This window comes from Eurytemora carolleeae, unplaced genomic scaffold (assembly GCF_000591075.1).
Source record: "Eurytemora carolleeae unplaced genomic scaffold, Eaff_2.0 scaffold706, whole genome shotgun sequence".
Lineage (NCBI taxonomy): Eukaryota > Metazoa > Arthropoda > Copepoda > Calanoida > Temoridae > Eurytemora > Eurytemora carolleeae.
Genome location: NW_019396771.1, coordinates 927 through 27,176, shown reverse-complemented (window position 1 = coordinate 27,176; position 26,250 = coordinate 927). Strand labels below are relative to the sequence as shown.

The 26,250-nt window shown below is 33.2% G+C and overlaps 2 protein-coding genes across 3 annotated transcripts; both read right to left on the bottom strand.

Moving 5' to 3' along the window:
* Window positions 1-79: 79 nt before the first annotated feature.
* LOC111708487 (telomere-associated protein RIF1) lies at window positions 80-18,653 on the bottom strand (the record flags this gene model as incomplete). Its single annotated transcript, XM_023481882.1, is given in 25 exon segments — window positions 80-305; window positions 853-920; window positions 1,257-1,751; window positions 2,201-2,320; window positions 3,249-3,323; window positions 3,694-3,843; window positions 5,238-5,332; window positions 6,036-6,142; window positions 6,478-6,556; window positions 7,489-7,621; window positions 7,918-8,005; window positions 8,335-8,645; window positions 9,826-9,976; window positions 10,182-10,658; window positions 11,176-11,264; window positions 12,523-12,617; window positions 12,790-12,931; window positions 13,223-13,312; window positions 13,688-13,790; window positions 14,247-14,313; window positions 14,530-14,633; window positions 15,043-15,129; window positions 15,251-15,427; window positions 17,662-17,750; window positions 18,573-18,653. Coding segments are annotated over 24 exon segments (3,582 nt in total). The 3' UTR covers window positions 80-94.
* A 53-nt stretch (window positions 18,654-18,706) lies between these two features.
* On the bottom strand, window positions 18,707-25,807 carry LOC111708489 (uncharacterized). Of its 2 annotated transcripts, none has more exons than XM_023481888.1 (8): window positions 25,713-25,801; window positions 24,115-24,249; window positions 23,059-23,170; window positions 22,638-22,709; window positions 22,036-22,144; window positions 21,704-21,821; window positions 19,403-19,484; window positions 18,707-18,799 (listed from the first exon to the last, which is right to left on the bottom strand). In XM_023481888.1, the coding sequence occupies exons 3-8, from the start codon at window positions 23,068-23,070 to the stop codon at window positions 18,722-18,724; spliced, it is 471 nt and encodes a 156-aa protein (XP_023337656.1). In that variant the 5' UTR covers window positions 23,071-23,170; window positions 24,115-24,249; window positions 25,713-25,801; the 3' UTR covers window positions 18,707-18,721. The 2 variants fall into 2 exon arrangements, with proteins under 2 accessions (XP_023337656.1, XP_023337655.1); XM_023481887.1 differs by having other exon boundaries at window positions 18,724-18,872; window positions 25,713-25,807.
* Between the last annotated feature and the right edge of the window lie 443 nt (window positions 25,808-26,250).

The window sequence follows — 26,250 nt, the reverse complement described above, 5'->3', positions numbered from 1 at the left end:
CCGGTTCTAAGAAAAAGCTAAAAGTACAAAAAATAGTATTTCTTACCATGTTGTAATAATCTAATTGGCAAAACAACAAGACCATGCCGGACCATCACACACAAAACAAAAAAAGATTAAAAAAAATTATTCTTCCTACCTCAGTTGAAGAGGGTGTGTCACATTTCCTCTTAAGGATACCAGCTGAGGGAGAGGCGTGACTGGGCGAGGGAGAATATTTAGCCCAAGGAGTGGCGGAAAATTTTGGGGAGGCCATAGATGGAGAAACTGCCATAGTAGCAGGTCTGTTTTCCATTGCCTTCCGCCTTAAATTCGTTTTTAGTTAAGTGATTTTTAATTGAAAACAATTAGAAAAAAAGGACTGAAAACATGTAATGTGTAAAAATAAAAATAATATGATAAAAGATTAGAGGAAAGAATAAGAACTAGTGAAAAAATAAAGAAATAAAGAAAATGACTCCTCCCTATTGTTAATCATGAAGGGGAATTGGAAAACCACTCTTCGTATGAAGGGCCAACGTAATTTTGCCTTCAACTAGTTTTGCTTTTAGTTGGTTTGTTTTTGGGTCGTATTTTTACTAGATTTTCTTTCAGGATCAAAATTTGGCAAATTGAAACAGAAACAAATTTTTAAATTTAAACATTGGCTTTTCTTAAGTTATGTGAACGTTGGACCCTGGAAGAAGATACATGAAAAAAACGAACCAAAAACATCCCAAAACTATCTAAAAATAAACATGATATAACTATCGTTTTTGGATCATTAAAATTTTAATTTTTTTGGGGGGTTCAATCTGAAATAATCCGCAATAAAAAAAAAAACACGAAAAGTGAGTGAGAGAAGGTGTATACCTGGATAGATTGAGAAGCATTGCCCCCCTTGATTTTCCTGCGCCAAGATTTTTCTTCTCATTTTTCTCCTATGAATTGTTTGTTGATAATTTGGTTGGACAAATTACGTTTTAAATAAAAGAAAATCTAAAATATTTGCTTGAAGCTTATCAAAATATCAAATATCAAATATTTGGTCAAATAAAAATCTGATAAAATCAAATTTCATGATTTTAACAAACAATTGCTTTAAAATACGATAAAATGATTTTAATAATAAAAACACAAATTTTTCACCGTATTTTTTTTACAATAATGAATGAATTTACTCTTCTATTATTTTTTAAATTATACACCAAACCCAACCAACCCATACTCTTAAGGTCTTAAAGTAAATATCCTATATCAAGAATGTTAGGTCTTACCTGGAGAGTATTTATAGATCGCTTCTTAATCTCTACTTCAGGTTCAGGTTCACTCACAGGATTCGGGTTCAGGTTCTGGTTCTCCTTGTTACTTTCAGGAGAGGTTCCAGCACCAGTTTCTCCAGGTGGAACCTTGGAAACAGACACTGATGCTCCGGACACATCTTTAGATCCAGCTGCTATTTCTCCAGGCACATCTTTAGATCCATTTGCTACTTCTCCAGACACATTTTTAGTTATGGTTTCATGAGGAGTTATTCCTGACATATCACTATCTGTAGAACTGTTGAGATCCTTGATTTTGTCTAACAGAGTATCTTCATCAGCCCCGAAATCCGTCTCAGCACGCTCTGCTGCCTCAGCACTATCTTTCAATCCAGGAGCAACGTTTTCAAGATCTTTCCGGCTTTCAATTTTCTCTTTGATACTCTCAGGCCCTGTGGGATGGTGTTCAATCCCCTTGTCCTTGATATATTCTGTGCTGTCCTCAGTGTCCTTAATAAATAAGGAAATGTCAAAACTATTATAAACGTTTCTTCCCGAGAAATAATGATTAAGACATGGTTAGATAATCAGACAACATTTGTAGACCAATTCTAAGGAAAATAATAATTCACAGGAAACCTCTAATTCCGATGCATTATATCTGCGTACGGCTGAAGGGGGAAACCCTAGAAAACTAAAACCCAACCATGTCGTTAAAAAGAAGGGGCACCGGTTTACAAGTGATCATAAGTAAAGCTCGTTAAATAAATATAAAAAAACACAATTCTAAAAGGGATAATAGTAATATGTAAAATACTTTTTATTTATATATACTCTGATACACGAACATAATCGAATAACTTGACTATATTGAAGATACGATTACTGATCTTATTGTAAACTTTAAGTACACTTGATATAGGCCATTCCTATTGTACCTTCCTTGCCAAGAGGCTAACCTGCGAGGTGTCCATCCAATCTGGTTTTATGAGATGAGAATGTTTGTTTTTAAGATGATATGAGAGTTGGTATCTATCCATGTACACTACTGTACAGCCCTCCTCTGTACAACGGTACTCCTACAACAAACAATCATGGCTTCTATAAGATGAAATTTTGCCTCTCCTTTATAGATTACTAAGACTAAAAGTCTATGAGAATTGGTCATTAAAGGGACTGTAAGCGTAATGTTAAGCGACCCATCATGAAGAGATGGCAAAGCCTGATGGAAAACCTTAATCTGATCAAAAATGTAAAGATACCATCGTTTCCGACTTGAAACTTGTTTATTGCTTCTTCTAAGCAAGAAAGGTCCAAGCCACTAAAGCAGAGAAACCGCAAATGAAAATAAACAGCTTCAAGAAACAAAAACATTGATATCTAATTTATACTTGATCAGACAAAGATTTTAAGAGTAAAGTTGTAAATAGGGCATTGCAATCTTTGTATTGGGGGGGGGGGGGGGGGGGAGGTTACGCTTACAGTCCCTTTAAGCGCTTGTTAGATATGTTTTATATAACAATATATCTATTTGCAATTAACAAATGGGTTCTGAGCTTAATTAATTGTAAATTTTTCAAGAAATAAAAAAAATGTGAAAGATAAACTATTAAAATATTTTGGAGCACGGTATTAAGGTTGATTAAGCGAATATGAATGATAAAAGTATACTGTTTCTACATAATGCATAAAAACACTTAGACAATCTACCTACACACTTCAGTTAGGCTATTTCCTTAACTTAAAAACATCATTTAAAAAAATATAACTTAAGTAATATTAAAAAGTGAGACTTGTAAACAACTGTATGCTGTGTGTTTTCAAGCAGCCTAAAATCCGCTTTCGTGCACATATTTAGCTAATCGTCATTCTTATCAGGTCTTTTCTGATCATAATTGAAAAGATGTCATGCTCGAATTTTTAACGCTCTGAATGAAAAGAAAACCATCACATATTTTTCTAGTTATTTTTAATAAAAAGTCCCGAACTACAAGTAGAATAACTAACCGAGTGTTCAGATTGTGATTGTAGGTCAACATCCATATCTGCAATTAGACTACCAGCTGCTGGATCATTTACTTCCTGAAGAATAAACCTTTCATCTGTTCATTTAATTTTTTCGTATTTCATTCACTGGATGGGACGGTCTGGTGTACATGAGGCGGGGGGAGTGGGAACAAATCGATAGTGATTTAAACTCTAATTTTGAACCTACCCCCCCCCCCCCCCCTATTTACAAAGAAGTAAAAATGGATTTTAAGATTATGGATCGAATATTCAGATAATTGCACATCATTTTTTGATTCAAATGCAGCTTTCACTTAAGTTTGTTTTATTGGAACTGTAGTACACGCAGGTTTAGAGTTTCCATGGTTGTGCCTTCCATGATTTTGACAAAGTAACAATACAAATAATACTAATGTAAGGTTAAGAAGAATAAAGATGGGTGAACCTGACTATCAGGAATACTAGTAGGCTCCTCCTCGACGTTCTTTTCCTCTGTCTTGAAAGATATCTCCTCAGCTATATCAAGCTGCTCTTCAGCGTTATCCGTAGCAGCCTCGGGTGAAGTAGTTTGTATATCTTGAGCTGCTTTTAACTTCTAAACAAGTCAATTACTTTAACCAAGTCCCAAAATTATCCATTAAGTGAAAGGATACAAATTGGAAATTTGTTTTAAAAAAATAACAAATTAATTTTAAAGATTGGAAAGTTTTCTTTAAAACCGATGACCCCTTTTACATGTAATATTTCCCCACTAGGTTCTTAAACTATTTACATTTATCTTCTATTTAACACTTGATCGTTTTCAATAGGGATTCTCTAGTAAAGTGACCCGCAGGGGAAATAAAGATTAAAGAAGATTGGAAGTAGTGTTTGCAAATCAAAAAAAACGAAATTATCTTTTGCATGAATCCTTCAATAAAATATTTAAGGGACTGTAAACTTAATTTTAAGTAAGCCTCCATGCAAAGATGGCAACGCCCGATTTAAAATGGTACACTTCTTAATCTGATCAAAAAATGAGTATTGGTGAGATACCGTCGTTATTTTGACTCGGTAAGTGTTTACAAATAAACGGTTTTAAAGTAAGTGTTCGCGAAAAGTGAAAGGGGGTATAGGCTTAATGCGATAAAAAAGCGCTTTTGATCGCCACAAATCTTACTTCTATCTGTTGCGTCTATAAGGAAAACATTGTTAAAACCGACTACTACCGAAGAAGGTAGTGTCCATACAAATTCAGTAAGAACATTCAACTCTGATCGTAAACAAATCAATTTAATTCCAAAGAAATCATTCAGATATTACTGACATTAGTCATCGATTATTTTTCGACGCATTCGCAAATAGTTGTTCTTTCATATTATTTTGTATTTTTCATGATCTGAGAGTTACTTTGAAAACATTTATTCCTGTTTCGAAGATTTTTGATAATGCAGACGACATTTTCATATTTTCCAGGAATGTTCAAATCCAGTACCAGAGAAAATCATTTTAAAAAAATCAAAAATATTAAGAAATATTAACTAAATACGAATGCGTCGAAAAATAATCGATGACTACTGTTTGTATTATCTAAATGATTTGTTTGGAATTTAATTGATTTGTTTACGATCCTAGTTGAATGTTGCATCTTTCCGAATTTGTATGGACGCTGCGTTCTTCGGGATGAGTCGTTTTTAACAATTTTCTCCTTATAGACGTAACAGATAGAAGTAAGATTAGTAGCGATCAAAAGCGCTTTTTTATCGCATTAAGCCTATACCCCCTTTCATTTTTCGTGAACACTCCCTTTAAGAAACAAAAACATTGATAAGTAATTCATACTTGATCAGACAACGCTTTTAAAGGTACCGTCCTAAATCAGTCATTGTCATCTTCGCATAAAGGTCAATTGAAACTAGTTTAACAGTCCCTTAAACAGGTACTGCTGTGGTATACAGAGATACCGCTTTATAAATAAAATTACTTCTATATTCCATTTAAGGGAAATACCTGCTCTGGTGTAATGTAATCTTCAAGTATATCCAGTATCTCCTTATTTCCAGCTGCAAGCTGAATACAACTCAACCCATGCAGAGTTTTCATATCTAACACAAGATTTTATAATTGTTTATATAGTTAGTTAATATTTATCTGGTCATAGATTTTTTTTCTTCATCTTTCTAGGTCCCTACAGTTAAAATAACAATAACAATAACAATAACAATAACAATAACAATAACAATAACAATAACAATAACAATAACAATAACAATAACAATAACAATAACAATAACAACAATAATAATAATGATAATAATAATAATAATATCATATCATAATATGAATATTATAATTATAATAATTATCATAATTATCATAATATTTCTTAATGGAAACATTAAGTTCAAATTTATTTTTAATTCTCTCGGTTATTTGATTAAAATTCAAAACAAGTATTGATTTCTATAATAGTTACAGTAATCTTTATACACTTCGCTAGTTTATCTTTCTGTCTGTATTCAATAAACTGAACCGATTAAACCGATATGAACCGATATGGTAGCTCATTATGTCATCAATTATAATGTAGTTGGACATTACTAGTTCAAAATAAATCATACTATTCCATTTTACAATACTGCACTTTTTTAACTCAAGTTACACCTGTTAAAATCTTCATAAAAACTTTTAAAAATTTCTATTTTTCTACTTTTTTCATTTGATTTGGTACTTTTTAATGTTTCCCCCAATTACATAACTTAATCATATCATTGGCTGTTTTCATGTTTTTGTTTGCGTGCAAACTACCTGTTTTAGCACCAGCCTGCAGAAGAGCTAAAGCCTGCTTGGTGTTTCCAATAGATATTGCTTCGTGGAGGGGAGTTAATCCATCTTTGGTGCAGTCTACTCTACACCTTAATAGATGGCTAAGAATAAAAAAATTCCTTTCAATTATTAAGAAAACAGCTTGTAAGTTAAATCACGTTGTTTACTCCCCACCTCTGCCCAAAAAAGCTTTGAATCTATTTTACGTCATAGAAAGTTGCATTAAAAAGAAAAGTATGAAAACAAAAAAAATCCTGGTAAAAGCCTTATACTGTAAGCGCACAAAAATTAATGAATAAGTACACAAAGATAAAAATAAAGACAAACTATCTAGAAAAAGAATTACAAAAAAATCAGAAAAAAAGAACTAAAAACTACAAGATATACAATATACATTTATACAGAAATAGATTCAAATGCTTACCCAGCATCTATCAGAAGTTTCATAATCTTCACAGCATCTTTCTTCTTAGAGATTGATAGCTCATGAAGCGGATACCAACCTAAAAATTTTACATTGAAAGTTATTCAATTGTAACCCTCATGTCAGAACTTTCTATTCCTAATTTTCCCAGCAATTTCAGCATAATCCAGGATCATTGGAATATTGGAGTGAGTTCCTACCTGAACTATATATAACCTTGGAATATAATTTCCCCAGCAGTTTCAGCATGTTGGAGGAGCATTTTCCAGGACCATTGGAATACTGGAGTGAGTTCCTACCTGAACTATATCTAACCTTAGAATATAATTTCCCTAGTAGTTTCAGCATGTTTGAGGAGTGGAATACTGGAGTGAGTTCTTACCTGAACTATATCTAACCTTAGGATATAATTTCCCTAGTAGTTTCAGCATGTTGGAGGAGTATTTACCAGGACCATTGGAATACTGGAGTGAGTTCCTACCTGAACTATATCTAACCTTAGGATATAATTTCCCTAGTAGTTTCAGCATGTTGGAGGAGCATTTTCCAGGACCATTGGAATACTGGAGTGAGTTCCTACCTTAATTATATCTAACCTTAGGATATAATTGGCATGACCTCCTACTTGAGAAGTCCTTGACCTATATATAGGCTTGACATCCTACCTGCATTGCATTATCATTGATCTATTATCCTGGACACATGGGCTACATTAATCTAATGCATAAATATTGACATATGGATCGAATTGAACTCCTTCCAGCATTATCATTGGTCAATGGAAAAAATAATCCTCCTCGAAATATTGTTCTTGACCTATGGAATGGATTAACCTCCTACAAGCCTTATCATTGGCCAGTGGAAATAACAGTATATACTCCGATCCTTCACCTATGGAAAGAATTGAACTCCTACCAGCATTATTATTTGCCAGTAGATATAACTTACCCTCTAGGTGCATATTATGCTTTACGTATTGACCTCCTTTCTCCATTATCCTTATCCTCCTACCTGCATTATCCTTGACATCAGGATTAGCTCCTTGACTGAGAAGAACCTTAACCCTGGGAACATCTCCACGTTTAGAAGCTTGATGTAGCTGGGTCTCACCAAACTTGTTCCTCTTATTATCCACCTCAGAAATCTACAAACAATATTTATAGAAGTTTTTTTCATCTGAGATTTAATTTTTTGTTTTCCTTAATTCATTTTTCAAAAAACTAATTTTCCTTTCGTCTGTAACTTTTCTTCAAATAGTACTAAAGGTTTTTTGGTGCAACTAAGATAATGCTAATGGTAACTGTTAGGACTTAGGTATACATCAAAGTTCATGAATATAAGGCAATACTGACAAATGCTAAATAAAGACTGAAATCATGATCCCAAGTGAGACTACCCAAAGTTATTCAATTGTAACCCTCANCCCCGGCCTCCTTCTACCTTCTCTTCAGTATCAGCAGGTTCTGCAGGAACTACGGAAATAGTTGTTTTCTTGATACCACTGCGTCGAGATCTTCGGCTAGGTGTCCTGGAATATAAATTTTCCTAAAGAGATGATATTTCTCAATCCATTTAAATTGCCTGGTCTAAAGATACCAATAAAAGCTTTGTTTGTTCGAGCCCAAAAAGGGGAAATCCATGATTACGGTGGTGTCTATGTTCCTCTAGCATGGGATTCCGGTTTTCTTCTCAAAAACACCAATACAACCAACTCAGAACATTCACGAGATTCAATCGAATGACTCAATTAAAATTTGAGAATATAGGTCTAGGAGTTTATTGGCTATGATTGGGCATACAACCATCCAACCAATCAACAAACGATAACTATTTATATCTGTACAACTAAAATCTTACCGATTATCTTCAATAAAGCTTTCTTGTGAACTTCCAATCAGTTCATCTTCCTCTTGACTGTCCTCAGGATTATCAGGTTTCTTCACATTATCTTCTACTTTCTCCAGAATCTCATCTGCATTCTTTTCCTCAGGAGTTAGCTTTTCGATGGTTTTATCCTTATCTATAGTCTGAACTTCGGTTACTGAAGTTGAACTGGAAGCAGTTGATGATGATATCTCAATCACTGAAGCAGAATCGGTAGAAGACTTACCAGCGGTTGCTTCAGCACAGCTTTCAGCAGAGGAGATGTCGATAGTCGAGGGAATATCCTGGAAAAATTAGTTCGTTAAATTGTTAAAATTTTAATGAATACCGGTTCACAGAGCTTAGAGATGAATAAATGATATTGAACAATGAATGGCTTGATGCATCAAAAATTAAAGTCATGCATGAAACAAAACATATTAGTTAGTTGAGATTTGAGAATATACCAAATAATTTCATTCATTATAAACAAAATACATATCTCGCCTTTAAATATCAAACAAAAAGGATTATTCACAGCATTTTAATATGACGCCTTTATTTTTAATATCGAGGAAAAATCTCATCTTATCCTAATCTTAAATTTCTTTTAACAGCTAAGGTGTAAGCGTAAATTCAGAGACCTACGGTTCCTTTTAAAGAGGTGCATGTCCGAATTACAAGGATATCCTTTAAACCTTTTTGAAAGATAAAGTCGACATTTTTATTTACATAGTGGTAAATCAAGTCTCAAGAAACCGCGCGAGTGTACACTAGCAAGGAATGTACAGTGTTCACTGTGACCTCGAGTCTCCCGGTGTCATGCAGCGAACTCTAGCATGGGGCGGACTTCCCCGAAGGTTTTAACAATTTCAACACTGTTAGAATAAAAAGCAATGTTACGAAATTTTCCAATATATATTTCTGTACTTTGATTTTGAAAACACATTAAAAATTTCTATGTCTCGATTAAATATTAATTGTATGAAAGAAAGACGACATTCAAGAGAAAAAACTTTTTTTTGCCTTTACCCCCATCAACATAAATTAATAGCTAAATGCGTATTCAATATATATCAACTAATAATCTTTAATGTTTTACACTTGCTTTTAATGTTCAACATTGTGGTAAAATGGTTAAAACTTAAGGGTTCGAGTCCGTCCCACTCAAAAGTCTGTTTCATGCAGGACACTGGCACTCAATCTTCAGCTAAATAAATGAGAATATCTACCTCATTGTTGTCGTACACCTGTAAATCTGATATGCATCTACTCAACAAAATGGAAGGGCAGTTGAAGTTAAGCTTACAATCTCTTCAAAGGGACTAGATACGTAATTATTGCAAAAATTCATTTAACAAAAGACGAATGTTTTTAAACGAAGACCATTTTTAAATCAAGTTTTATCTGTTAAATAAATTGAATTATTAATCGACACGAAGTTTTTTGAGTTATCTTTTTTAAACCCCTTTTAGCATCACAAACCTTATGCACGGGAGTAATAACTTCTACGGAACTAGATTCAGATTTAGCTTCCTCTGTCTCCTTGATCTTTTCCTCTTTCTCATCGGTTTCACTTTGGCTGCTTTGCGAGTCACCAAATATTTCTCGTTGCAGTTCTCTTCTTGTTTTCTTCCTACAGAAGAATATGAAGTGGGCGAAAACAAATATTTTAGAAAAAAGTGAGTAAAATTAAAATAAAATTTCATTTCTTAAATTTTATCTCCATTTTTTTTCACATCTTGCAAACGATTTTTGGCTATTTTAACTTTAGAAAAATATATCATTGCCCCCCCCCCCCACCCAATTTCTGGTAGTAACTAGAGGATTAAATAACCTACCTAGCGGGGTTAATGGGGGATGTTTCCGGAAGACTTGTTCGCTTCCGTTTTCCTTTTCCTACTTCGGGTTCAAATCTTTTATTCTTTCTAGACTTCAGACTAGCTTTAGCGTCGGACAGAAGAGACTGACTGGGACTCATCTCCGTTTTTTCTTCCACTGGGCTTACTTCTGATATTGCGTATTTTGTATCTTTGTCTGCTTTTGCGGATTTTGCATATTCGTCGGTTTCAGCTTTTTCGGTATTTGCATCAATATCGGTTGTGGATTTTACATCATCGTTAAGTAAGGCATCATTTTCAACAATTTTTGCATCATTATTAGTATATGCGTTGTCAGCGACAATATTTTCACTTTTTTCCATCTCTGCCGATTTTTTAGCAAGAAATCTTGTGACTCCGTCACTAGTACAGCTTACACTATCATCAAAAGAAGGTTGTGAGAGGAACTGACTTGGTAGCTGGATAAAAGAATCATCCCTAGAAACAATAAATGATTGAAACGTGGAATTATTCAACAATGTAGTTGATTTGACTGACATAAATTTAGAGGAATGTTCATCATAAGTTTATTTAACAAAAAAAATACAAAAACTAATCTTAGACTACAAGTTAAATTACCATATTCAAGAAAAAAAAATTATTTTCCAAAGATAAAAAACCTTAATATTTCTACAGCAAAGAAAAAGTATACCCCTGAAAAAAACTGAGATTTATTTACTTAAATCTTATAATCATAACTTGTTTATATCAATTTATTTAAGTAGAAAAGACATAAAATAGTAAGTGTTTTATAATAAAACAGAAGACTCCTTAAAATTTCTCAACGATTTTTAATTTCGCCACGAGTCATGCTAGGAATATAGATTTTTTTAAAAGGTTTTTATTGATGATTAGGAAAAAACATATTCTGATTATATCAGAAATGAAAAAAAAATGAAAAAATGCCAAATTAATTGAACTTTTTAAAGATATTTGCCCCTGAAAAAAATTGTACCTGGATAGTTCACTGTATAGAGCTGGAATATCATCATGTCGAGCTGTTAAAACTTCCTTCTGGTGCTCGGTTAACTTACGTCTTCCCGCCTGAACAGTGAATAAGTTAAAAAGGAGAATTAACAAAAATTTTATTCTTAATCCGCGCATAACACGCTCAGTGTAATACCTTCCCCTGAGCAGTCTAACTTAAGACGTCAGACAACCCTTGATTGCTTTACTGTTGTAGGTTGCTAACTGTATGAATATATATCCCCGGATTTAAACTTAAATCCTTCAGCTTAAAAGGTTACTTAATAAATATTGAACTCCGTCTATGAAAGCTATCGCAACAAAAAAATGTTAGCCTCATAGTTCACTACAAATTAGACAGAAGGCGAAGGTAACATAGCAAAATCACCGGTAAGGCTTTATGACCTCATAGCTCCTTTAGTTTTAATTTGACGCACAAGAAGGAGAAAAGCAAATTTATTACATTATATAACACAAATCCATAACATTTCTCTTAATACCTCTTTAAGAACAGAATTTACAATTAAACATATTTAAGATTTCAATCTTATGTGCAAATAGCTTTAGTTTGATCATTGATGAGAGTTGAAGTCCAAAAATTGGATTAAGAAAAATGTGAATTTGTTCTCACTGAAAGGGACTGTTACCGTAATTTTAGTAACCCATCATTAAAAGAGTGGCATGCTCAATTCACAACTCTACACTTAAAAGATTTGTCTGATCAAGTAAGTATTAGATACACATGATCTTGTTTTTAAAAACTGCTTATTTTCATCTGTGGTTTCTCTACAGAAGTGACTTGCGCAATGCACATTTCTTGCTTCATAATTAATAGACATTTACAGGGTACCCTTGTGAATCGGAAATGCCTCTCTTAATTATAGTGTCACTTAATAATAGTGCTCAGGATTCGGATCCGTTGAATCCACAAGATTTTGGCGTCCTGGATCCGGATCCGCAAAAATATGCGTATCCAAAAAAATGTTTATTGTCAAAACCCAAATCTGAACTATTGAAAAAAGAGAGATCAGAAAATTTTCCTGATTTCTAAATTGTTCATCAAGTTTCAGCATACAAATCAGCGAACAAAATAATAAACTTAAATTATGCTTAAAAAAATGAAGTTTAAAAAAAATAACCTGGATCCGGATCCAATTTTTTCCAGTGCGGATCCAGGATCCGGATCCACATCAAAATTAAATGGATCCCAAGCATTGCTTAACAATATGATAACACTCCATTTATGATCATATTAGAGCTTATTTTAGTGTACTAGTAAGAAAAATATGATGTAATTAACACTTATCCGGAATTTGAAATCAGGGTTAGATCATACCTTAGCTTTGGGTTTTATAGGAACAAAATTGCAGGAATCATCATCTTCAATACTTCGAGACACACCCTTCCCCGTACTCCAAGGGGCTTTCATGCCTTAAACCAAACCTGATGTCAGGGAGGGGAAGGGGGGTCTAACGTCCCACCGCGGGAGTTCTTGGGAAGGGTGAAAAAACGACAATATTAAAATAAATAAACAGGGGCAAGAGGTGGGAGTTCTTCAACATATATATATCTCGTGAATATATCTTCTGACATTAATGTTTTCCTGGAGAATTTCTTGCAGATTCCCTAGCGGAGAATATCGAAGGTTTGACTGGGGATTTAGTTGTGAGATCTGTTCCCTTGTAGGGGGAATTCCGGGACACCAGGAGGGAATTCTTCAAGGGGGTTCCAGGCTTTCCAGTAACCTGAACACAAGACATTATAATCAATCAAATAAATGTGTATAATTCGTCGGTTGAAACGCAAAATAAATATCCTGTATGAACTACCTACATTGAAGGGGGGATTGTTATATTTACAAGTTTTTATTTCTCTCCCATCCCCAATTTTTTAAAATATATTCTCTCCTTTAAAGAAAACTGAAGAAAGATTTTTTAAGGAAAACGTGTTTTTTTTGGGGAGGGGGGGGGGGCACGGGGCGTGGCATATTATGAGTTAGGGCTTTCCAAACCAATCCCATATTCTTGTATTACTACCTGTATATTTGCCTCTATCCCTGGTTCAGTTGTATCCACAAACTCTGATGAGCTAGGGAAGGTATTTATTTCGCTGGAACCGCTGGAAACCTAGACAATAAGAGTTATAATTGTATCGTTCTGTTTTCCATTTATTACAAATTTATTGAAAACCTTTCCAAAATTCAAACAAATTTGCTCTAACATTATTCCAGCACGTTGTTTGGCGGGTCTTGACATTAGTCTATATTCTGTATCTGTGCATAGTGAAGGCCTTTAATATTTCAAATTTAGATTATTTGATCTAACATAGGTAATAGAATTACATATAACAGGTCTACGGAATTGGGTTACAAAGCTATGGGGATTTAAAATCAAAGTCTATGGCACAGACTCAATTCCATCTCGATTTAGCTCTGAGTTAACTTCTTTCCCTGCCGAGTGCTGACCCATCTGTTATCTTGGCCATAGAGTATGTTAATTTACCTGGGATTTGACGCCTGGAGAAGAAAACTTCTTGAGAGCAGCCTTGATACTCTTTGGTAGATCCTCCGAGGACAAACTTGAGAACGTTATCGTCCAAACCTCACTGGAGGATCAGATATATTAAACATAATGGTAAATAACGTTTTAATTTGACAAAAGGGATTTTTTTATTTCACCCGTCTGACAAACAGTCAAGTGTAAGGGACTGTTTTCATATGATTTCAAGTGCCCGTCTATTCCTTCTCAAGATATCCATGTTTTTCTTAATTTCCTGGCTTCTATTTAACAAATACTGAAGGATTTTTCTTCCAAAAAATGTAAGAAATTGTCAAAACTTAATGATGATGATCAGATAAAGGTTTACATGTCGAGTATAGATTGTCATGATTCTCCTTAATTGGAGGGTCACTTATTTTAAGTACAGTCCTTTTATGTATAATAAGAAAAATCTGCAAATTCAATACAATTTTATTTATAATCATAATGAAGAAGGAGCTCTCCAAGAGTTATCTTATTTGGTTTGGATTTCTATTCAGGGATAGTATGTAAATATATTTTCCTAATTTTATTTTTTATTTTTGATCTTGAAGACTGAAAAGATTGAATCAATAGTTCCTCCATATCTCCTTTAAATTATTTCGTTCAACCATTTTATCATATTTAATTTCGTTTCATCAAAAGAAAGATCTATAGCTAGGTTAAGCTAGATTTAAAAATATCAAAATAAATAAAATCTTAAAAATGTAATGCATAGAACATGTATATTTCATTTTCATTTATATTTTAATTAAAATTGCGTTGATAATTTCATAAATGATAATAAATGAGAGAACAGAACATTCCTAATAGATCAGTATCTTTAGTATGGCTGAACTTGTTTTCAAGCAGCGCACCAAGAAGATCTAACATCTTAGTATACTCATCATGAAGACCCAGTGAATCCAACCTGAACAGTTAAAATCAATTCTGGTTTTTCGCGGATTTGAACAAAGACAACGACAACAAAATCCATGAATATTTTATTTTTAATTCTTAGTGCTTAGGTTTAGAATCCAGATCTGTTGGATACGCAACATTTTGGCTTCCTAAATCCGGATCCGGATCCGCAAAAATATGCGGATTCACGTATCCGGATCCAAGGGGGAACATATCAATTTTTTCCAGGGCCGATCCGGATCCGCATCAGAATGATCCTAAGCACTGATTAAATTCTATTTCATTATTGATTAATTCTATGTTTCAATTCTATAGAAATATTAAATAGCGAATAGAGAATTATATTAATTTATAGCAATTTAAATTCGTTTAATCTTAAAACCCTAAACGTTTTTTTACGAAAACTCTCTTATAGTTACCTTTTCAGACTGTTTTCTCCTAGAAGATTCGTGATCTTAGGAAGAATAAGCTGCAAGAGAGGTTTTAAGAGATCCAAATTATCTACCCTATAATCATCAGTTATTATCGTCATCATTGTCATCATTGGCATCATGATCTTCATGGTCATCAATGTTATTGCTGTCATTATTGTCGTCGTCGTCATTGTCATCATGATCACGTTTATACCTGGAGAGCAGTGTCGAGTATGTGCTGAGTACAAGCTCTGATAGTTCTGAATCGTCTGTCTCTAATGAAAGTTGTGCAAGATGGTTCAGATGTTGAATAGTTCTTGTCACGGGTCCGATAGGGTTTACATGCTCACGCCGGAATCCTGCTAGAGGATCGGCCTTCTGCTTAAGTTCCCTGACAAAATAATAAATTCATACAGAGTGTCTGAAAAAACCCGCTCGTTTAGACATTGAATGTCTTATTGACATGGTTATTGTCAATTAGACATATGTAGTAAGAACAGTTTGAAATTTGACATTTTGGGCAGTTAATATTGTTATTGTGTTAAGTTAAAAATTATCCTTCTGATTAAATTTTATTTTTTTAGTATTTTATAACTACACAATACAAGAAGGAATATTGAAAAATTATAATTGATTTAAAAGCAGTATGGCTTGCATCGTGAAATTGGCGCCCAAACTCTAAGACCGGGCATTAAGTTATGGTAGCCCTTTCTTTGTAGTGCTCATCAGCAAGGAAATTTCTTTTTTGTATTTAATCTAAGGTCTTGCCATTCTTCAAGAATAATTGGGCATTATCTAGATATGTTTAGAAGATTAACATTTTTAAGATACTTATAAAATTCCATAATACGGTCAAATTCATGAGCTCAACCAAAATGTTAATTTTGAATTGTACTTAATTTGTGTACTATATACCTCTTATTAATATCAATCGGTCCAAAATATTCAAAATTTTAAAAATTGAACCATTAGTGTTTTAAAGTCTAAAAGCGTGTTTTTTTTTGACAACCTGTGTATTAATAAAATTCATTCTTATCTTTGAAAAATCTAACACTTCAACCATTTGGTTATTAAAACTTCTTAATTTTAATTTTCTCAATCCCCTATATTACTATTCTGTCTATTCATCTCTATTACAAAATACATAAATAAAACATACTTTTTTACTGGTTTCAGGCACCAAAAGTCTCTAGCTCAATAAAAATACCATGACAAAAATAAATCTTTGACCATGTCAAAATATAAATATTTTTTAACATAAATTCAATTCAAATCAAAAGTGAAGGCCTAATAAAAACTAATAAAATAATCTAATAACTTATTAAAGTTACAGGGTGGCCAAAACTTGTTTGAAAAAATCCGTACATTTTCAGAGGAAATCCGTACAATCTGTACGATTTTCGAAAAAAAATCCGTACAATCAGTACAATTTTTGAAAAAAAAATCCGTACAATCCGTACATGTTTTTGAACAAATCCGTACATTTTTAAAAAAATCCGTACAATTTTCGAAAAAATCCGTAAAATCAGTACAATTTTCGAAAAAAAATCCCTGCAATCCGTACATTTAAGAAAAATAAAACCATTTTTGAAAATATTATTCAACACTGTCTCACACCCTCCCATTCCCCACCACCTCTTNTACTGTTATCAATAAGAGAGAACTAGAGAACTAATGAACTAGATAAAAGAGAACTAGAGAACTAGAGAACTAGAGAACTAGAGAACTAGAGAACTAGAGAACCTGAGAATCAGAAAACCAGAGAACCAGAGAACCAGAGAACTAGAGAACCAGAGAACCAGAGAACTAGAGAGCGTTGATTCTAATTTTTAAAACTGTTTAGATCAGTGTGTAGGCCATTTAACAACCAAACAATTAAGTTATAATTAGAAAGAAAGAAGTGTAGATTTAGGATCTAATATAATTAAAAATAGCGTGGTACAGGGGTTGCACACTCAATTAAAAGAAAGTTAATATTTAACTAAAAATGAAAAGATTTACAGATAAACGGAAGAAACCTGAGATGATGTTCTCAGATCTGATAGAGACAGATAGATAGATAAATAAACAGACAGACAGATAGATAGACAGAGAAACAGATAGACACATACACATTTAGATAAACAGAGAGACAGATAGGATTTATAAACAGATAAATAAAAAGATAGATAAAATGGCATGCAGATAGATAGACAGATAGATAGACAGATAGATAGACAGTTAGCTAGACAGTTAGCTAGACAGATAGCTAGACAGATAGACAGATAGATAAACACATTCTCAAATGAACACTTCTGGAACATATTCTCAAATGAACACTTCTGGGATCTCGAAAATTATGAATGAATTTTGATTGTCAATTGAAACGTTAATCAATCTAATATTATTTAGAATGCAGAAAATAAGTTAAAACTAACTTCATTTTGACGAGATTTTTTTTTGAAATTTTCATGAAAAACTTGCTGAAATGAGTGAAAATTAAAAAAAACCGGTGTTTTTCCGGGATAAAAATCAGTACAATCCGTACAATTTGAAAAGAAATCCGTACATTCCGTACAATTTTAGGGTTACAAAATAAAAAATCCGTACAATCCGTACATTTTGGCCACCTTGTTAAACTAATACCTGGAAATTGCTGAAAAAATAATGTTCTCTACTAGAACTTGAATACATCTTCCCTGGTTTACTAACATCCAACCTTTTAACTCATTCTCCTGAGATAGAGTAAATTAATGCCAGAGGCGGTGAATATTTACATGAAAAATCATTTCCACCCTTCTGAAAATCATTTTTCACTCCAGAAGTATGTTTTAGGCTTTCGATGAAGTTAAGTATTAAATTTTAAGATGTTTTTATTCATCTTTAGAATGACGTCACTGGATCGCTAAAAATCGCAATTTGAATACAACAAATTTACCATTTATCAAGGTACTAATGCAAGAGGTGTACGGCATTTTTGTACTGCAGTGTTCTGTCTTTGGGCGGAAAAGTAAACACAAGACGGATGTCACAGCCTGACATGGAATCCAATTCACAAATATAATCTATGAAATATTCTGGTCATAGAAAACTATTGTGAATTTTCAAAATTATCAAAATTAAATGCTTTTAACCTCCTCGAATACTAAACGAATACTGATGCGTCTATTCTTGTTTACAAATTCCGCCAAGAGAGAACTGGTTTCAATATGTACTGTACGAGTATACACGACCGCAATTAACTTTCCTTGCACCTTGCCATTTATAAAGAAATAATTGCCGGAGAACAAAAATCTTGTGGCATGGAAGGTTGTGACTCATGGCTGCCAGAAAGGCAAAAAAGCTAATATGTAGCATGGAAGGAAAAACGGTTGTGGCTTATGGCCGCATGCCTTCCCCCGCACTTCACACCGCTTTCATGACCATTACCAAAATTGAAAGAATAAATTTGAAATTTAAGGAAAATTGAAGAACTTAGATAAATTTAAAATTTATCTCCACAAGAGGAGGATTTATAAAATATTTTCTTCAAAACTTTACTATGAATTAAAACCCACCTGGGATTTGAAAATAGTAATTAATATTTCTGTAACTTCAGAACAGATCTGTCCACTCTCGTATCCAATCGTTACTTCACCCTAAAATAGTAATTAATATTTCTGTAACTTCAGAACAGATCTGTCCACTCTCGTATCCAATCGTTACTTCACCCTAAAATAGTAATTAATATTTCTGTAACTTCAGAACAGATCTGTCCACTCTCGTATCCAATCGTTACTTCACCCTAAAATAGTAATTAATATTTCTGTAACTTCAGAACAGATCTGTCCACTCTCGTATCCAATCGTTACTTCACCCTAAAATATAAAAGTCAATAGTTAAGCAGAAGATTTTCTAAGCACCCACTCTGTGCCCGGGAAAAAATCTGACATCTAAAGGCAAGATTTTCACCCTTGTTGGTACTTTCTAAAATTTAGGTTGCCCCCCAAATATCATTCTCCTAAATTCAGCAAATAAACCCCTAAAAATTATACCTACCATGGGAAGAAAACAATAAATAAATTGGGAGAAGGGGGGGGGGGAAAATTTTTTAAGATAACATATGCACCCTAACATTTATTGTAATCATTCAAACTCTTCAAGCTATTTTACCAAATCAGAATACTTGAGAATGGACAGAAAATATTTAGTTAAGTGAATGCATCATGGACACTGTAAAACTGGGAAGATTTCCCCTGTTTTTTTTTTTTACTTATTACACAAAATTTCTTTTATACCCAAGTCCGCTAAAACCTACAAAAGAATACATTTCTTAAATAATGAGAAAATAAATATTTCTGAAGAGGGAAAAGAAACAATATCCCCCATGCTTTAAAGTGCAGTATACCTGGTTACTAAGAGCTGAGTAAAGGTTTGCCCAATCCCTCCAAAACCTTGTATCCTTGTCCCCAAGGAACTGTACAGGATATCTTAAAATAATAGAAATTTTAAAACAAATTTTAAATGACTTAAGTTTTGATTTCATTGATCTATGATAATGAAAATTACTATTTTGCTCTACAAATCTGTATCGCTGTACAGCTAGACGGGCAAATCAAATCAAATCAAATCAAATCGCTAGGTATTTTCCAACAGCTTCTTGATCTGGCCGGATTATGCTATCACAATCCCTTCCATATTAAGGCTTTTCACTGTAAGGGGGTTCGATTTTCTCAACTCAACTAATTGGAATTGGAGGAGATTTGGATATACAAGCAGCATTTAGAGGAGACGGTTAAAAAAATAAATCAAAATTTCCATGCGAAACCCGGTTTTTGAAAGTCAGTAAATTCAGTTTTTAGCTCTAGATCAAACAATTTAAGATATCGATACGAAAACAAATGGGCAGTAATCAGCTGCTTCTTACGCATCTTAATTAAATAACCAAATCGACATATTTTTTTATTACAATTTTAATTTTACAAAAAAATCTTTCTAAAAGTTGTTCAGATTGACAATATCCATCCAATACCAACTGACAATACAATATTTATATTTTAAAAATTATGTAAAAATCGACTTTCCTTACTTTTAAGCCTGACTTGGTTAAAGTCTACCGTCGGAATCACGGCTATATTTGACCCACGATACCGGTCTGAATACTATACCACGACATCCACATTTCTACAGAACCATTTAACGCTACTTTTTGCAACTTCTCATCGCTAATAAAATCAATTAAGATCTCTCAATTCTGAAACCGTTAAAATCGTCTAGAGCTAGCATTATTTGAAATGCTGAGTCCATCACCAATGTTTGGGAAAATAAACCTGAGAAACAGCAGTACACTACCAATGTTTACTGTAGTTTCTCAGGTATATTTGTAAACATTGGTAGTGTACTGTAGTTTCTCAGGTTATATTTGTAAACATTGGTAGTGTACTGTAGTTTCTCAGGTATATTTGTAAACATTGGTAGTGTACTGTAGTTTCTCAGGTATATTTGTAAACATTGGTAGTGTACTGCAATTCATCAGGTTATATTTTCCTAAACATTGGTAGTATACTACAGTTTCTCAGGGATATTTGTAAACATTGGTAGTGAACTGCCATCATCAGGTATATTTGTAAGTATTAGGAGTGTACTGCAATTCATTTGGTATATTTGTAAACATTGGTAGTGTACTGTAGTTTCTCAGGTATATTTGTACACTACAAATGTTGACAAATATACCCAATAAACTGCAGTAAACGACCAGTGTTTACAATTGTACCTGATGAATTGCAGTACACTACCAATGTTTACAAATATACCAAATGAATTGCAGTACACTCCTAATACTTACAAATATACCTGATGATGGCAGTTCACTACCAATGTTTACAAATATCCCTGAGAAACTGTAGTATACTACCAATGTTTAGGAAAATATAACCTGATGAATTGCAGTACACTACCAATGTTTACAAATATACCTGAAAAACAGCAGTCCACTACCAATGTTTACAAATATACCCGAGAAACTGCAGTACACTAAAAATGTTTACAAATATACCCAATTAACTGCAGTACTCTACCAATGTTTACGAATATACCTGAGAAACTGCAGTACAGTACCAATGTTTACGAATATACCTGAGAAACTGCAGTACACTACCAATGTTTACGAATATACCTGAGAAACTACAGTACACTACCTACGTTCAAAAATATACCTGAGAAACAGCAGTACACCACCAATGTTTCAAAATATACCCGATAAATTAACTATCAACGTTTACAAATATACCTGAGGAACAGCAGTACACTAACAATGTTAATTAATAAACACGATAAACTTAAGTACACCTTCACTGTTTGAACTCTGGTTTAAAAGAGTTAATCAAGTATCTGTGAGAAACTCCAGACAATCAGATGATAAAACCAGACTGACTAAACAGAGAACCAACACCACCATCAGAAGTAATTTCTTTACCCAAAGAGTCATTGATGATTGGAACCAGTTACCCCACCACAATTAGAGAGTTCCAACATATCAAGATGTTTAAAAGAAATCTAGATGAATATCTATCTTTTTCTGAGATTAACTAATCCTGAGAGAATGATTAGTTTCCCAGAAGAAGACTGGATGGAAAAGATGTTACTAAATGCCCCTAGCGGGGGCTACACCAACTACTTTCTAAGTATACAATTAAGTATAAACAAATACCTGATGAATTGCAGTACACTACCAAATGAGTATTGAGTCCCTTTATTTTCTCCCAAAACTTCCCATTCAGAGATACAACGAGCCAGAAGCTGCCAAACTGTAGACATGTTATCTAATCCTAAATATCAATCAATCAATCAATCAATCACCAAAACAAATTAATCAAAGAGTCAATCAAAATTAAGTCCTTCAATTAATCAAGCAATCCATCCCTGAATCAATCAACTAACCAATAAATAAATCCGTCAATTAGTGAATTAACAAACATTTTTCTTTTAATTCCCCGGGGGAGGGGGGAAACATAAATATTACACAAAACTATATTTAACTACCTATGAAGGAAAGGTTTGGAGTGACTAACTCCATCCTCTGCAAGACCTCAACTAGATCTCCCGGAGATCTAACCTTGCTCAACCAAACCTCCAGGATACTATGCAGCTCCTACAATTCAAGTTGGCCATTATTATTTTCAGTTTTTAAATATTCAGGATTTTTAGACTCTCATGAGACTCCACAAAAATCTTTGAAAATAAATAAATTTCATAATTGTTATCTCTAGAAGTATACTCTATTGCACTCAACTTGACTCTCGCAGAAGATGTAAGCATTAAGCCTGCACGATTATTCAACGAACTAATGATTTGCTTTGTTTAGGCTCAAACCTTCTGTCCGAGTGAAAATTTTGCACAATTTATTTCAAAAAATAAATATAAAAATTTATTGCTAATAATTGAATTATGTGAAAATTTGAATAATTTTTTGAAGCCGTCTAAAATGCAAAAAATTCTAGAATATCTTAAAAACGGGTAATGACGACTTTGGTTAAAAGATGGAAAAGGATGAAAAAAAAAAATAGTTTTACTAAGAATTATTATGATTTTTCTTAATTTTAAAATGAATAATAAGGTTTCAGTAAAAGTATAAGTAAAAACACCTTAGTTTCTTCCTTAGAGTTCAGAATATTTTCATTCAGAAGAATCTTGAGAACCAGTAGAAGCGGAGATATCTATTTTTTATATCAAATTATCATTTAACAGTTTAAGCAAGCTTTCATCAATCAAGGTATTTAACAGATTTCAATCTTTTACTCATTCAACAACTTGTAAAAAATAATGAACATATGAAATCAATCCAATGGTTTAAATCAAAATATGTCAACTAATCCATCCGTCAATACATCAACCAGCAAATCCATCAATACAACATTTCATAATTGGCCAATTCCATCATATTTTAACCCCTTTTTTGGATTCATTGACCCGACTATGTATCAACCAACACTACCGATCAACACTATTCAGTCGTAAAAAATCAACTAGAAAAATTAATATAAGTATATTTGTTTTGATCAATTCCTTTTTCTCCATACTATTGAGAGAGTAGATGTGGCTGAGTAGAATTGAATCTGGAAACTTGATAACAGTTCCAAGAATCTCAAAGAGGATACTGTGCAGTTTCTCTTGTCTCCTACAATATATCAGGGTAAGGGAAGGCCTATAAAAAATTTGCACCAAATTCTGTAATCGTTGGGTGTACGAATGTATAATAGTTATAATGGATTTGCACCAAAACATGAATTTGAAAACAAAATTCAACTCACCAATATATGTGTAAATTATCGTTACGACATATACCCATTTTAATTAACTGTAAACAGAGCTGGGAACTATTGTATTTGAATATCGAGATCAATGTTTGATCTCGATCATTCGTTAATTCGCAGATTAATCTAATCTTTATTCGATATCCCGCATAGAAATCGTACCCTGGAGGAATAATTGAAATGAAGAGATATATCCTCAAATGAAAAGTGCCCACAATGGAAACGAAGATCAAGCCAACAGAATTATGAGTTCAAACAAAAAAATTTCCAGCTCAGACAACTTGACCAGTTTATACCCACCAGAATTTGAAAACAAATTCTCTAAAGGGCCCACCCTTGCAAGATATGATATGATTAGTAGTATACGATTTTTAGTTTTACCACTTAACCTACCATCAATGCATCTGGATGAACTAACCAGGTCATCAAGTAATTGTATAAAAATAAACGAACAAATCGGACAAAAAATGTAAAGATTCTGCTTTATTAAAAAAAAATCAGTAAATCTTAAAGAAATGACCTGGATCCAGTGCGGTTCCAGAATCCAGATGCGGATCCGCATAAAAATCATATGGATCCTGATCCCTGGTCAACTAACTAACTCGTTTCTGATATCCTTTATTAACCAATCTAATTAGTAATATGTGGCTTTTCTCAACTAACTACCCTGTTAAGTAAGATATTTTCTTAAACTAACCTGATGATATGTGATATGCAATCTTTCTAAACTAACTGATAAGTGATAAGTAGTCTTCATAAACTAACTAACCTGTTAAGTGATATGTCGTCTTCCTTCAAACAAACTGACCTGAGTTTATTAGAAACCCTGTAGACAGATCTGAGGTAGTTAAGAACCGGTTCTAGATGGTTTGGTAGGCTGGTGAGCTGCACAGCTAGGTCTCCTACTCCAGACCAGATTACACCAATCTTCAGATTCTCAGATCTAAGTTCATATGACTACGTTAGTATCACGTGTATATAGGATTAACAACTAAGGATAAGACTGCAGAGACGATGGGTCGATATGTTAATCAGTCTTTTTCATGAATTCTTGGTCCACTGCAATTAGTTCCTAACAAGAATTTGCAAAAAAAATTTCGCCTTTTACCCCACATTTCGTTCGCTTGCGAAAAAACAAGAAAGTTTTCACTTTTTTCGCAAAATTTCGCTTCAATCTGATTCGTGAAGAAATGCGAAATTTTCGCGGAACAGAAAATTAAAAAATTCTGCGAAAAAATGTGAAATTTGAAAAATTCATTATTTTTGCGCGAATTCATCAAAAAGACAAAATACAGAATCCCGAAATTTGTTTTCGAGAAATTTCGCTTCTTTTCGCATTTTTCGCCTTATTCATTTTCGCGAAATTTCGCGAAAAAGTTGGCGATATGCGAACAAAATTTTCGCATTTTTTCCCCGAAACGTCTCGTTCGCTGCAAACCCTATTACTAACCAATAAATACAGCCTACTGTAAAAAGATCGTATTCTTAGCAGACATCCAAATTCAACCCCCTCAGATTTGTAATATTTACATGTCAGTCATTATTCTCATATTTTTTAGGATCAAAGTCAATTTTAGAACCAAGCTTGAGGTGCAGTTAGGAAGGTTGGTCAAAACTATTTCAACCCTCTGGAAGGTTCACGCGTCCTTTTTTGCAAAAGAAAAGTCACAAGTAAGACCGACTATATAATAGATATATTGATTTATGGCCAACTGTTCAATACAAAACCAGTTACTATATATCAAAAAACTAAACTGTGGACAGTACAGTGGCTTGAGACACATCTTTTGATACCTAAATCAATATATTTTAAATAGTTGTTATCAACTTTGCCAACTGAACTGCAAATGAAAAGTTAAGTTAATCGACCAACTCTAATATTTTCTATAAAACCCTGCATTATTAATATAATATTGCAAGACAAAACAAACCCTCTTTATTTACAAAATCAAGTAAAGAAATGCTCCCAAATTTTTCACTCCTTCGATCATAACTCGGGAACCCCTGGACTGATTTGCCTCAAATTTTGATTAGAGAATTCGGGAGAATGTTTTTAAGTTTGGTTTTAAGATTCAAAGTTAAGAGGGTTGACTTTAATAGCAAAAACTTGGTTTCCAGGTAAAATCGTTCAAGTGCGGGTAACCGGCAGCCGTAACTATGAAAAACCTGGGCAGCGCTGGGTTCCCAAGCTTATATTGTATAATGGTGGTGATAAGGGGTTCCAAATATAGTTTTTTTGTTCAGTGTATACTGTATAACCCACTTGCATTAAATTTGCATTATTTTACTAATGGAAAAATAACTAGAAACTTCTAAAGCAGATTTTATAATGTTAACCACTGTTAAGATGTCCTTGAAGTCCAAAAACTAAACCCCTTCAAATTAGTAACGATATCTGTTTTTCACCTGTTAGAATATTTGATATTTTCTGTAATCTCCTCCAGAGCATTCAGGATAATCTCAGACAATTCTCCAAACTAAACATTTAATAAATACAGGGTGAGTCAAAAAAAGTGTGATTTGTGGCGCATGGTGCAAAATTGTAGTTTTTTTTGTGCAATTCTCCTGTATGGTGTTTTTTCAATATTTTTTGAAAATTTGTTATTTTTTTGGTACTCCAATAGCCCAAAAGAAAATTCACGAATCTTTTTTCTCTCAAAATCAAAAGTTCAGAAAAGCAAAAATGTGCATTCATATTATTTCTCTCTAAATCTAAAATTTTATAAAGATTGAATCACAGAATCACAGAAAATTGGCAAAATTGTAATAACAAATTCGCAATTTTCAGTTCTGGGCTAATTTTTGAGGAAAAGTTATTTAAATTCTCTAGTTCCTTTCTTTTTAGAATATTCTAAAGCATTTAATATACGCTGTTCAGTTAAAATCTTAAGAACCATTGAAAAACAATTTTCTGTAAAAATTATACCAGAACTGAAAATTGCGA

Bases quoted from the DNA above. Each gene is read 5' to 3' on its own strand.
- LOC111708489 (XM_023481887.1), bottom strand. The intron at 22,145-22,637 runs GTGTTTTTACTT...CTTGAATTGTAG, and splicing joins ACTCTAAGGAAGAAACTAAG to GAGCTGCATAGTATCCTGGA. The intron at 18,873-19,402 runs GTATACTGCACT...TTTATATTTTAG, and splicing joins ACTCAGCTCTTAGTAACCAG to GGTGAAGTAACGATTGGATA.